This window comes from Ranitomeya variabilis, chromosome 2 (genome assembly GCF_051348905.1).
Source record: "Ranitomeya variabilis isolate aRanVar5 chromosome 2, aRanVar5.hap1, whole genome shotgun sequence".
Classification (NCBI taxonomy): Eukaryota; Metazoa; Chordata; class Amphibia; order Anura; family Dendrobatidae; genus Ranitomeya; species Ranitomeya variabilis.
This window is the reverse complement of record NC_135233.1, coordinates 170996986-171011048: the sequence shown is the minus strand read 5'-3', so window position 1 is coordinate 171011048 and position 14063 is coordinate 170996986. Positions and strand designations below refer to the sequence as shown.

The 14063-nt window shown below is 49.4% G+C and overlaps 1 protein-coding gene across 1 annotated transcript in view; it reads left to right on the top strand.

Annotated features, from left to right (window-relative positions):
• Positions 1 to 2086: 2086 nt before the first annotated feature.
• The window catches only part of TFB2M (transcription factor B2, mitochondrial), a 31608-nt gene continuing 19631 nt past the window's right edge, over positions 2087 to 14063 (top strand). Inside the window, exons 1-2 of the mRNA XM_077283168.1 lie at positions 2087 to 2223; positions 12331 to 12722. Coding sequence (XP_077139283.1) covers positions 12377 to 12722 — 346 coding nt within the window. The 5' untranslated portion in view covers positions 2087 to 2223; positions 12331 to 12376. The remainder of the gene's footprint in view (positions 2224 to 12330; positions 12723 to 14063) is intronic.

The window sequence follows — 14063 nt, the reverse complement described above, 5'->3', positions numbered from 1 at the left end:
TGTTTTTAAAGCCTGTTATCTCTGCTGATTTAATGCAATGGTCAGAGATAAGCAGGGAGGAGGACCACCGCAAGTCGAGGGCCACTGCCTTTTGATTGCCCCCCAGGCTGAAAAGTGCCCGCCAGCCCCTGTGTGTCTCCCATCCTGCCACCTGTCTCCCATCCTGCCACCTGTGTCTCCCATCCTGCCCCGTGTCTCCCATCCTGCCCCGTGTCTCCCATCCTGCCCCGTGTCTCCCATCCTGCCCCGTGTCTCCCATCCTGCCCCGTGTCTCCATTCTTCCCCCGTGTCTCCAATCCTGCCCCGTCTCCCATCCTGCCACCTGTGTCTCCATTCTTCCCCGTGTCTCCATTCTTCCCCGTGTCTCCATTCTTCCCCCGTTTCTCCATTCTTCCCCCGTTTCTCCAATCCTGCCCCGTCTCCCATCCTTCCCCGTGTCTCCATTCTTCCCCGTGTCTCCATTCTTCCCCCGTGTCTCCATTCTTCCCCCGTGTCTCCAATCCTGCCCCGTCTCCCATTCTTCCCCGTGTCTCCATTCTTCCCCCGTGTCTCCATTCTTCCCGTTTCTCCATTCCTTCCCCCGTTTCTCCATTCCTTCCCCCGTTTCTCCATTCCTTCCCCCGTTTCTCCAATCCTTCCCCCGTTTCTCCAATCCTGCCCCGTCTCCCATCCTGACACCGTGTCTCCATTCTTCCCCCGTGTCTCCATTCTTCCCCCGTGTCTCCATTCTTCCCCCGTGTCTCCATTCTTCCCCCGTGTCTCCATTCTTCCCCCGTGTCTCCATTCTTCCCCCGTTTCTCCATTCTTCCCCCGTTTCTCCATTCTTCCCCCATTCTTCCCCCGTGTCTCCATTCTTCCCCCGTGTCTCCATTCTTCTCCCGTGTCTCCATTCTTCCCTCGTGTCTCCATTCTTCCCTCGTGTCTCCAATCCTGCCCCTTTTCCCATTCTTCCCCGTTTCTCCATTCTTCCCCCGTGTCTCCATTCCTTCCGTTTCTCCATTCCTTCCCCCGTTTTTCCATTCCTTCCCCCGATTCTCCATTTCTTTCCCCGTGTCTCCAATCCTGCCCTGTCTCCCATCCTGACACCGTGTCTCCATTCTTCCCCCGTTTCTCCATTCTTCCCCCATTCTTCCCCCGTGTCTCCATTCTTCCCCCGTGTCTCCATTCTTCCCCCGTGTATCCATTCTTCCCCTGTGTCTCCAATCCTGTATAATAAAAATAAAACTTTCTTACCTGGCTGCGCTCCTGCGGCGATGATCTCTCCATGCAGTTCGAGCGCGCACTCACCGGTGAATGACAATGACGTCATACGCCGGCGACGTGCACGCTGACGTCAGATGCCAGCCTCTGATTGGCTGGTGGCTTTTAACTATTGCTGTGCGGGCCCACATGGCAATAGAGTTTAACTGAACCTGCGTCTAGAACACAGGTTCAGTTACTGCACTGGCAGAAGCCTGCCGCTGGGGCCCGGTGAGCAGTAGAGACAGGGCCGGATGAGGGCCCCCTCTGCCCACCGGGCCCCATAGCAGTCGCGTGGCCTGCCACCATTTGCGGTACGCCACCGACTTCTATGGTTCGGTTACTTTCTCGCTTGTGTTCAGGTATTCCATTTTTAGGGACATCATGGAATGGATCCTCTGGGTAACTGGTGAAAAGCTGAGGTCCCATTGATTATTCTGGGGTCCGTTTGTGACGCTTTTTCTTCTATCCTAATACCAGACACATACCGGATCCCAGAATAATCAATGATGCCCACTTGGATCACCTATGTGACCTTTTGGACGTGAATCCTCTGTGTCTGTAATAACGGAGTGTGTGAATGTGACCTTTATTTTCACAGATTATTCCAATTTCCTACACTTTTTGTAAAGTGTTGCCCGCTGTTTCTGGTATGGAGGCGCCTCTGTCCTACTGATGGAGAGCCGAGACTGTGGTGAAACACAGAATCAGGAGCGGACTCAGTCAGCCATTGCCCTACTGGGATAAAGATTTATACGTCTCCAAGGGCAACCAATACGCATGGCCGCCATTTTGCAGACTGCTCTAGTGACGAGACTTCCCGGCCGTGTGCAGCGCGCTGTTTACAGCAGCATCTTCCCCGGAAGGGGCGGCCCCGGCCTGTCTGCGCTCGGGCCATGCTGGTGTCCGCCGCTCCCGGGACAAGGTCACCCGCATGTGGGCGCTGAGCGGCCCCCGGACACTGCGCGCTCCCATGGCAGCCAGGTAAGAGGGGCTGCGGGGTGGTGTCCTGCTGGGTGGTGTCCTGCTGGGTGACCGGACCACCATGTGCCGGCACCTCTCCGGGACACGTGTGTGTAGATATAGCAGAGCTGTGGGGCGCCATGGCGGAGTACGTGCCCTGTGAGGAGACCTAGCCATCAGCTGACGATCACTGCGGACAGCCATCATGGCTTTCTCCATTTTAATGTTGTGTGCAGAAAATGAGCTGGATTTCAGGCTGCGTTCACACTGGGCTTCTGTCCTATGTGGGCCATACACTATAATGACACGGTGCAGAAATCCAGGCTCACCACGGCCGAACAGTTCGAGCAAAGGGGCCGTGAAGAAAACGCATGTGTGCTGTGCTTTAGGCTGAGTTCACACAGGATGTGTAGTAACATTGCATAGTTTTGTTATTTAACATAAAACAAGCGCAACCTTGCAGTTCTAGCACAGTGGATGGGAGTTGTAGGAATCCCGTGCACACTATGTGTCTGCAATGCGTTATTGAAATCCGCTGTGTCAGTTCCTCTGGCGGTAAACTTGTTTTATTTCTGGATTTTTTTCCAGACATGAATGAGATGATTAAAATCTGCAGTTGAAACACACTAAAAATGTGTAATCTGCACATGACTCTATTAAAGCAAGTGCCAAAATTAAGAAACGTGAGGCGGCGAGCACAAAGATGACATTCCAAAAGCTACAATGAAAAACACATGTAAAATCAAACCCAAAACACTCAAGCAGCCTAATCTACATGATCAGTGTAGAAATCCGCAGCATCAGAAGGTCTCCCACAGAAGAAACCCACCGCTTCAAAACTGCACCAAACACGTATCCTAGAAAGGGGGAGAACACAGAAGTTACTGCCCCCAATAAACCGCAAATTACTTCTGTGTGTTTTCATATGGGCTGCTGCTGAAATACAGGGCACTTTACCTATTGTTGTACTATTATAAAATCCACTGAGGAGCCAATTGGACCCCCAGCTCCGCCTAAATATTTTGCCTTGTACTCCAGTGTTTGATGGGGGTCTCTGTCCAGAATCCCACTACTATATTCACACGTGTTTGGGCATTTACCCCTGTGTTGACAACTACTCGGACCACCCTTTGGATACTATGGTATAGTCACTTGTTAAAATAAAAAAAACAAACAAATTAAATCGAACTAACACTTGCCACCAGCAATGTTGATACAGTACTTGGTCTCAGTGCTTGCGTTACATTATGCATCGGGAGCACTGCAGGCAATCGGGAGCACTGCAGGCAATCGGGAGCACTGCAGGCAATCGGGAGCACTGCAGGCAATCGGGAGCACTGCAGGCAATCGGGTGCACTGCAGGCAATCGGGTGCACTGCAGGCAATTGGCAGCTGTTAATGGGAAGCAGCGCTCACACTTCCCTCAGCTGTCCTGATTGGCTGAAGCGCACTTATGACATAACAATGTTGGCAAACATCACTGTAAAGGTATGGGATGGATTTTATATACTGTGTATGTATATACAGTATATAAAATCCAAACAGGCCGTTCAGACATTAAAGTCCGCTTTTTCTTCAGTTATTTTTTGTGCTGTTTCCCTTTTTTTGATTATATATATATATATATATATATATATATATATATATATATATATATATATATATAGTTTCTCTTACTGAGAGTGTTGGGGGACACTCACTTGGCCGCGATATTCAAGCACACGGGCACGGGTTTATAAAACAAAGCAGTCCATGCGGTTTATTAAGCCTCATAAACCGGGTTACGCACAGTTCATAACATGAAACACAACAGGCACCAACTGGTGATATTTACTTGCAGCTTCTAACACTTCAGTGTACGGCTTTGCCTCATGGACACTAACACGCTGGTCCTCCCTTAACCAGTTCCCAAGGGAGACCACACAGTTCATAGAACTTCACAAGCACTACCGGCCTGTACGATACCTGACGGGAGCTCCGGCTCCACCTGCTGACTCCTCGCCAGTCCACACCTCCGGGTAAGCTGCCTTACAGGGATCACCAACTTGCCTGGCCGGCACACACTAGTTAGTCCAGACCTCACCGAAGGACTCCAGCTTCCCCACACTCCGTTAACACTCTTCTGGGTAAGCTGCCTAACAGGGATCCCCAACTTGCCTGCCCGGCATACAGTAGTCAGTCCAGACCTCACCGAAGGACTCCAGCTTCCTCAGTTCCACTGTGCACTGCTCCGGGATCCGGTCCTCCTACTAGGACCTCCCACGCCAACAGGTGCTTTCCAGGAAGCCTCCTCTCAGGCTTCCAACACAGGAACACACCGAGCCCTCAGGAACTCCCTCAGGGATTTTGCACTTGGACCCTTCAGGTCCAAACACTGGAACCACACAGGAACATGTGACCCACACTCTGGTCACGTTATGTACCTGTAACCACACCCACAGTAATGGATCACATGGACTGGTCACGTGATCCTGACATCACTGCAGGTCAATTCTCACGGCCTCAATACAACTCCGTGCAGATCCCGGGGAGACCATGCAGCGCCCCCTACCTGTTACAGGGGTTACTGCATCACATATATCACATATCCTCCCCCTCTGTTCACACCTGTAGGGTTGAACACCTGTCATACACGTGGGATCACGGGATATGTCATGCACGTTGCCTTGCCCTTCCTGTCGAGAGAACCGTCTCAGTCGGTTTTGAGCATCACACAGACCCATCCAGTTGTTGAGTTTACCCCGCCCCCAGCGGTCAACATGTAGGCCTTGAGGTTTGGCCCTTAAGTTACAGTCTGTCCGTGACCCCAAACCTTTAGTCAAGTTTGTCTTTTTACTCGACCTTTCTCTCCAGGGTCGCCACCCACGGTTGGTACGGACATTAGTCCCACTTACAGTCGAGACTAGCAACTGATCAGAGTCTGACCCTCCATCACTACGTCTACTACTGTACATGTCCTTTTTGTTTCCTTTTCGTTGGGAAGAAGGCGGCTGCCACCTTGTGTTCTGCAGCTGTTTATTGACCTGCCGTCTGTACAGTCTCAGCTGCTCAATTTCTCTCAGGTAGGCCACGCGATACCTCAGGAGCATCCGGATATTCGCTAGACTCTCCTTGGACCCGACAACCAGGAATGACACCATTCCATCTTCACCCACCTGGGCCTTGTCTTCAGCCAGAATCCTCAGTCTCTTCACACCTGACACATCCACCATCTCCTGCATCGCTTTTCCAAATCGGCCAGTGAGCTTCGCTACCAGAGCTCTGGGCACTTGGACTGTGTCCTCCACCAAACCCAGACGACTTTGAGCTTTCCTGGCTTGCTCCAAACAACGAGTGGCCTCACGATTCCCCAACAGGACCCTCTGTTTCGTGCAGAGGCACCGTAGGTGCATGTCCCTCAGGACAGCCACCCTCTTCACTGTGACTTCCTTAGTAGACAGTACCACCAACTGTTTCGTCTCCAGTGCCCAGTGCACACTACACGCTTCCACTGCCTTTTTAAAGGCCTCATGCACACCCTCGCGGGTACATGCATCTTGCGCCTCTATGGGTACATCTATCACGCACTTGAAGAGCGGAGTCTCACTTCCTTCAAGAACAGATGGCTCCTGCCTTGCCATGGACCTTTCCATCAAGACACCTGTCACAACCGGGTGACCATCTTGTTCTGCTTTTAGCGCCAACTCCTCTTCAGCTTTACTCTCATTACCACTCTGGTACTGGCACGAGAAGTCTGCGACCACCACCTCTTTTCCTTGTAGAGGGCCTTTTAGTGCTTCTCTAAGCACTACAATGTCTTCCTTTAGGGTCTGATACACACTTTGCCACCTGAACAGGTGGCCTCTGAGCTCCGAGACTTCCTTCTCCAGCTCATCCACTCTGCGCTCAGCCGCTTGTTTCAGGACCCTTTCTTGTTCGACATGGTCGTTCACCGTCTCTATAACCAATTCCATCTCGCTTCTCCCATCCTCCGGATTGGTGAAACACCCATCACTTGAGGAGGTATTCACTTCCGGCACCATCTCCTTGGTGGCCTCTGTTTTGCCACCGATCGTCAGCACAGGTCCTGGACCCCGTCCTCCACCCGTCAGCACAGGTCCTGGACCCCGTCCTCCACCCATTACCACAGGTCCTGGACCCCGTCCTCCACCCGTTACCACAGGTCCTGGACCCCGTCCTCCACCCGTTACCACAGGTCCTGGACCCCGTCCTCCACCCGTTACCACAGGTCCTGGACCCCGTCCTCCACCCGTTACCACAGGTCCTGGACCCCGTCCTCCACCCGTTACCACAGGTCCTGGACCCCGTCCTCCACCCGTTACCACAGGTCCTGGACCCCGTCCTCCACCCGTTACCACAGGTCCTGGACCCCGTCCTCCACCCGTTACCACAGGTCCTGGACCCCGTCCTCCACCCGTTACCACAGGTCCTGGACCCCGTCCTCCACCCGTTACCACAGGTCCTGGACCCCGTCCTCCACCCGTTACCACAGGTCCTGGACCCCGTCCTCCACCCGTTACCACAGGTCCTGGACCCCGTCCTCCACCCGTTACCACAGGTCCTGGACCCCGTCCTCCACCTGTCACCAGGGCATATGCGTCTGTTACTGGCCATGACTTGTCACAGTCACCCCCAGAATCTGTGTCACACCCCACAGTCTGATGACCCTGCAAGTCACTCTCTGTCTGGGTGTCAGCTCCACGTGTTTTATCCAGCAGACCACTATCAGTCGTATTGTGGCACACTTCAGGTGACGTCAGGTCAGTTAGTTGGACAGTCGCACCTTTCCCTCTGGTCAGGCCTGCCTTCTCAACATTACTAACTGACATCCACATTATATCCACAAACACTTCAGCCTTTTCCCACAGTGCTACCAAATCTTGTCCTATTACCATAGGATACGGCAAGATCGGGTCTACAACCACCTCATGGTATGTGGAAACCTCCGCTGCGACAATGTAGATAGTGGCTACCTGGAGATATCCAGTGTCGCCAGGTGACACAGAATCTCCTGGACGGGTTCTCAGCAGACGCTTCTCTCCCCGGGTCTATCAACCCTTGCACACACTTTCCATCCAGCCAAAAAGGACACAGTCGTGACACCTCACTGATTGCCGCCCCTTTTTTGGCTCCGCCCCCTTTCTGGGCAAGTGCTCTGCTTTTTGATACCACCCCGGTTCGAGATTCAGCCCCCCTTCGGGATTCCACCACTTTTTGGGCCATTACCCCTATTCGGGTTACCGTCCCTTTTTGGGTCTCCGCCCCCTTTTGGGCAACCATCCCCGTTTGAGCCACCGCTCACTATTAGGGATAATCCCCTCCCTGGGATACACCCCGTGGACTCCCCCACGGCACTCAGGCCCCAGTTCACACAGTACACCCCAATGTCTCTGGGCTTGTACTGGCCCTTTAAGAGTCTGCACAAAAAGAGAAATTTTTTTTTTTTTTTTTTTCTCTGTCACTTTCACCAGCTCCTGCTGGTACCGCCACAGCTCCCGCTGCAGTCACACACAACCGACACCTCCAGGTGCTGCCAACCACAAGCCACTACAGCTCCGCCTGCTGTGGAACCTCTCGCTGCAACCACGGCTACTCTCCACACGGCTCTGCACGGCTCCACCGCTGCCGCTTGTCACCTTCGTGACCCCGCCGAGTCACAGCAGACGCTTGTCACCTTCGTAACCCCGCCGAGTTACCGCTAGACGCTTGTCACCTTCGTGGCTCTGCCACAGCAATTAACTCCACGTGTGCTAGCGGGATTGTTGCCAAAATTCTCCACCAATTGTAAGGTTTCTCTTACTGAGAGTGTTGGGGGACACTCACTTGGCCGCGATATTCAAGCACACGGGCACGGGTTTATAAAACAAAGCAGTCCATGCGGTTTATTAAGCCTCATAAACCGGGTTACGCACAGTTCATAACATGAAACACAACAGGCACCAACTGGTGATATTTACTTGCAGCTTCTAACACTTCAGTGTACGGCTTTGCCTCACGGACACTAACACGCTGGTCCTCCCTTAACCAGTTCCCAAGGGAGACCACACAGTTCATAGAACTTCACAAGCACTACCGGCCTGTACGATACCTGACGGGAGCTCCGGCTCCACCTGCTGACTCCTCGCCAGTCCACACCTCCGGGTAAGCTGCCTTACAGGGATCACCAACTTGCCTGGCCGGCACACACTAGTTAGTCCAGACCTCACCGAAGGACTCCAGCTTCCCCACACTCCGTTAACACTCTTCTGGGTAAGCTGCCTAACAGGGATCCCCAACTTGCCTGCCCGGCATACAGTAGTCAGTCCAGACCTCACCGAAGGACTCCAGCTTCCTCAGTTCCACTGTGCACTGCTCCGGGATCCGGTCCTCCTACTAGGACCTCCCACGCCAGCAGGTGCTTTCCAGGAAGCCTCCTCTCAGGCTTCCAACACAGGAACACACCGAGCCCTCAGGAACTCCCTCAGGGATTTTGCACTTGGACCCTTCAGGTCCAAACACTGGAACCACACAGGAACATGTGACCCACACTCTGGTCACGTTATGTACCTGTAACCACACCCACAGTAATGGATCACATGGACTGGTCACGTGATCCTGACATCACTGCAGGTCAATTCTCACGGCCTCAATACAACTCCGTGCAGATCCCGGGGAGACCATGCAGCGCCCCCTACCTGTTACAGGGGTTACTGCATCACATATCACAATATATATATATACATACTTTTTGCTTTGATGACGGTTTTGCACACTCTTGGCATTCTCTTGATGAGCTTCAAGAGGTAGTGACCGGGAATGGTCTTCCAACAATCTTGAAGGAGTTCCCAGAGATGCTTAGCACTTGTTGGCCCTTTTGCCTTCACTCTGCGGTCTAGCTCACCCCAAACCATCTCGATTGGGTTCAGGTCTGGTGACTGTGGAGGCCAGGTCATCTGGCGTACCACCCCATCACTCTCCTTCTTGGTCAAATAGCCATTACACAGCCTGGAGGTGTGCTTGGGGTCATTGTCCTGTTGAAAAATAAATGATGGTCCAACTAAATGCAAACCGGATGGAATAGCATGCCGCTGCAAGATGCTGTGGTAGCCATGCTGGTTCAGTACGCCTTCAATTTTGAATAAATCCCCAACAGTGTCACCAGCAAAGCACCGCCACACCATCACACCTCCTCCTCCATGCTTCACGGTGGGAACCAGGCATGTAGAGTCCATCCGTTCACCTTTTCTGCGTCGCACAATGACACGGTGGTTGGAACCAAAGATCTCAAATTTGAACTCATCAGACCAAAGCACAGATTTCCACTGGTCATTCCTTGTGTTCTTTAGCCCAAACAAGTCTCTTCTGCTTGTTGCCTGTCCTTAGCAGTGGTTTCCTAGCAGCTATTTTACCATGAAGGCCTGCTGCACAAAGTCTCCTCTTAACAGTTGTTGTAGAGATGTGTCTGCTGCTAGAACTCTGTGTGGCATTGACCTGGTCTCTAATCTGAGCTGCTGGTGACTCGGATAAACTTATCCTCAGAAGCAGAGGTGACTCTTGGTCTTCCTTTCCTGGGGCAGTCCTCATGTGAGCCAGTTTCTTTGTAGCGCTTGATGGTTTTCGCCACTGCACTTGGGGACTCTTTCAAAGTTTTCCCAATTTTTTTGGACTGACTGACCTTCATTTCTTAAAGTAATGATAGCCACTTGTTTTTCTTTACTTAGCTGCTTTTTTCTTGCCGTAATACAAATTATAACAGTCTATTCAGTAGGACTGTCAGCTGTGTATCCACCAGACTTCTGCTCAACACAACTGATGGTCCCAACCCCATTTATAAGGCAATAAATCTCACTTATTAAACCTGACAGGGCGCACCTGTGAAGTGAAAACCATTCTCGGTGACTACCTCTTGAAGCTCATCAAGAGAATGCCAAGAGTGTGCACAGCAGTCATCAAAGCAAAAGGTGGCTACTTTGAAGAACCTAGAATATAAGACATAGTTTCAGTTGTTTCACACTTTTTTGTTAAGTATATAATTCCACATGTGCTAATTCATGAGGTGTGTCCAGACTTTTGGTCTATTCTGTATATATATACACACACACACACACACACACACACACACACACACACACACACACACACACACACCTGTCAAAGCAGTTGACAACCCCGTTGTGTGTTAGGCTACTTTCACACTAGCGTTGTTGGCTGTACGTCGTAATGCGTCGTTTAGGAGAAAAAAACGCATCCTGCAAAGTTGTCTGCAGGATGCGTTTTTTCCCCATAGACTAACATTAGCGACGCATTGCGACGTATGGCCACACGTCGCAACCGTCGTGCGACGTTTGCGTCGTGTTTTGGCGGACCGTTGGACGAAACTCTGCCCCCTCCTCCCCGGACCTTACAACGGGGCAGCGGAAGTGTCGTAAGACTGCTTCCGCTGCCCATGTCGGGCATTTCTTTCACAACGCGCGTCAGACCGACGCATAGCGACGGCCCCTTGCCGACGCTAGTGTGAAAGCAGCCTTATACAGCAACATGTGACTTTTCTCAGTCACACTACAAAACATCTGTGCGACTTGTCTGTGACTTACTGTCTTGTGACTATTTTAGATTTGTGATTTCCCTGCAGATAAAACAATTGAGTTGCAGACAGGTCACATGTTGCGTGTTACTTGCAGAACAGTTTATGGCAAGTGTATTGAGTAAAAATCCAACACATTTGGAAACATTTGCGACTGTTGCAGATTGCAATGCAACATCACAGGAAATCTTTATATCCACTGTTTCAATGTGTCCCTGCGTTTTCTGTCACCTTGTATCCCTAGCCTTGAAGGAAATCCATTTCCAGGTTTTTTCTACCCCATCTGAGAACAGCATAATGTAGGTTCAGAGACCCTAATTCCAGCGATGTATCGGTTACTTGGCTCCTTGCTGAAGTTTTTATAAAAATCTGCTTCAGATGTACCAGCTCTCTAAATGCTGAGCTCTGTATAACCCTGCCCACACCACTGAGTGGTGGCTTTGGGTACACTGTGCATAGGCAGAAAACTGCTAATATGTGGTGGGGGTGCAGTTATACAGAGCTCATGAATATGGAGGACTACATGGCAGCAGGATTACTAGTCCTCTAGTGATAATCTTATGCTGATAAAACAGTGACTTTATCACAACTACAGCAAGCAGCACAGTAAGTCACAAAATGCTGGAATAAGGGTCTCTGTCACGGCATGATGCTGCTCTCAGATTAGGTGACAAAAACCTGCTGACATGGCGCCCACCAATGATTCCAGCCAATTTTGCGTTAAAGTCAAACTGTGCTCCCTCCCTTCTGAGCCCTGCCATGCACCCAAACAGTGGCTTTCCCCCACATGCGGGGTATCTGCGTACTAAGGAAAAATTGCATAACAAATTTTGTGGTCCATTTTCTCCTGATACCCTTGTAAAAATAAAATAGTTTGGGTCTAAAGTAAATTATTTGTGAAAAAAGTACTATGTTCATTTTTTCCTTCCGCAATGCTTTAGTTCTCGTGAAGCACCTGAAGGGTTAATAAATAATTCCTATAAATGTGAAAACGAATCAGTTTTCTAACTGATACAAATAGAAGGGCTCCGTTGTCCATTATTGGGGTTTGGGCTCCATTACGTGTCTGCTTTTAGAAAGGAGATAAAAAGCGCATCGCACACAACATGACCCAGACGACCCCATAAGAATCAGCAGGGGTTCCACATCATCTGTTTGTGTAGGTTATGCATGGACACGCTTTGCACATTAATTCCTCTTGTAACTTCCTAGAATTGGAAAAAGCAAGCCTGAATCTTTGTGTAAGTAAAAATACGTGTGAACAGAGCCCTACAAATGACAGACTGTCAGCTACTGGCTAGTGTCCCAGCAGCCGGACCCCAGAGCACATATCCGGGTCACAATGTGATAAATGTATGTGGAGGGAAAGCTGCTTTTTCTCACTGTTCCACCTCCGTCACTTGTTTGGAGACCCCACATATACAGCACTAGAATAAATGAATAGAAAGGTATAGAAGCCCCAAATACCCTGCATCCCAACCATGGCACATAGAAAAATCATTCGATTCATTTAGTGTATTCTATTAAGTCTAAAAATGGTGATGAATGCTTCTTTCTCTCTGCAGGCAGTGAGCACCAGTTTGCTTTTGAGACCACATACAAGCTGAAATCATGTATTCCATGTCGGCATCTCGGATTGGGTTATGCGTCGTCCGCTGTGCGCCTCAAGCTGGGACATCTGTGCTTGTCTGCCCGAGACGGACTCACGCGAACTCAGAGGCCAGTTATAATGGCAGCTTACACCAGGGTCCTTCCTCCAGGATGTCTGCTGCTGCACCAAAAGCAAAAAAGCTGCAGCGGTCAAACCCTGAGCACAGCACTGAACTGAAGCTCGCAGAGTCATGTAAACACCTCAGAAGATTCATAACAGACCCCGGTCTTATCCGCTCCATTGTGGAAAGCTTTGCACCTTGTGGATCAAGCAGAACGGCGCCAGTCATTATGGAGTGTAACCCAGGTATCGCCTCTGCCGCTAAGGTTTCCATAGTAGGGGCTTGTATTGGTGCTCTGTAAATGGCATCCAGGATGTATGAGTGCATATCTCTGGGCATTCATTTTCCTGTATTCACTCATTGTTATTTTGCTTTAATTTTTATTGTATGCAACTAAGGAGACCACAGTGTCACTGTGGAATCTGTCATGCAGCGTCTGGGACCCTAACCCCATAACGGAAAGTGCTTAGGAAAACAGTGAACATCGATCTCCTATCCTACTCACTGTCACCCCCTAAAGCCAGCCGTCTGCCCTTCGGTATATCACACTGTTCTTTTGTTTTTACTCATATTACATGGTCTTTTGGAGGTATTTTGGGAGAGGCTGTACAGAGCTACGATTTCATAAGTAAATTAACTGATAACACAGTGTAGACTCTGGTGACCCTTTTATCTTCTTATTATCACATACCATAACATAGAGGAAATCCTTAAAATACCAAGAAGTGACCACCAGGTGCACTGTGCAGGATTACAGTGGAAACCACTGCCAGCAATAGATGAAAAGCAAAGCAATACAGTGTGGATACAAGATAGAGACAACTATACACCCATGGGAATTGTGAAATATATCTTTTATTTAATGGAATCAATATTATGAAACAAATTTATTAAAATATACATAGATATTAAAACCGCAGGGTAAAAAACTCAAATCCTAGCTAAGTCCCCATAAAAATGCGAAAAAAATTGCTTGCAAGTTATTGCTGCAGTATGATAATACACGTGGAATAAAAAATATAAATGGTTAAAAAATGTGAATTAATGATATATAAAAGTGGCCAAGTGCATCAAAGTTATAAATTTATAAATGAATCACTCAATAGACCAGCTCCAAACAACCTATAAGGAGCATATTAAAGTGCAAACAGTGCCTCACACTCAGGTGTTGGTTGCTTAATCAGCTTAAGCTAAGAGCAGTATAAGGCCCAACCTGATACCATAATGTGCAAAAAAAGTGCTTGAAAAAATATATATCTGCAGCAATGTCACATGCATAAATACCTGGGGGGACAATAGGCTCTTCCTGCACACCCTACGTACGTTTCGGAAAATTCCTCTCCTTCGTCAGGGGTGATTCATTTATAAATTTATAACTTTGATGCACTTGGCCACTTTTATATATCATTAATTCACATTTTTTAACCATTTATATTTTTTATTCCACGTGTATTATCATACTGCAGCAATAACTTGCAAGCAATTTTTTTCGCATTTTTATGGGGACTTAGCTAGGATTTGAGTTTTTTACCCTGCGGTTTTAATATCTATGTAAATTTTAATAAATTTGTTTGATAATATTGATT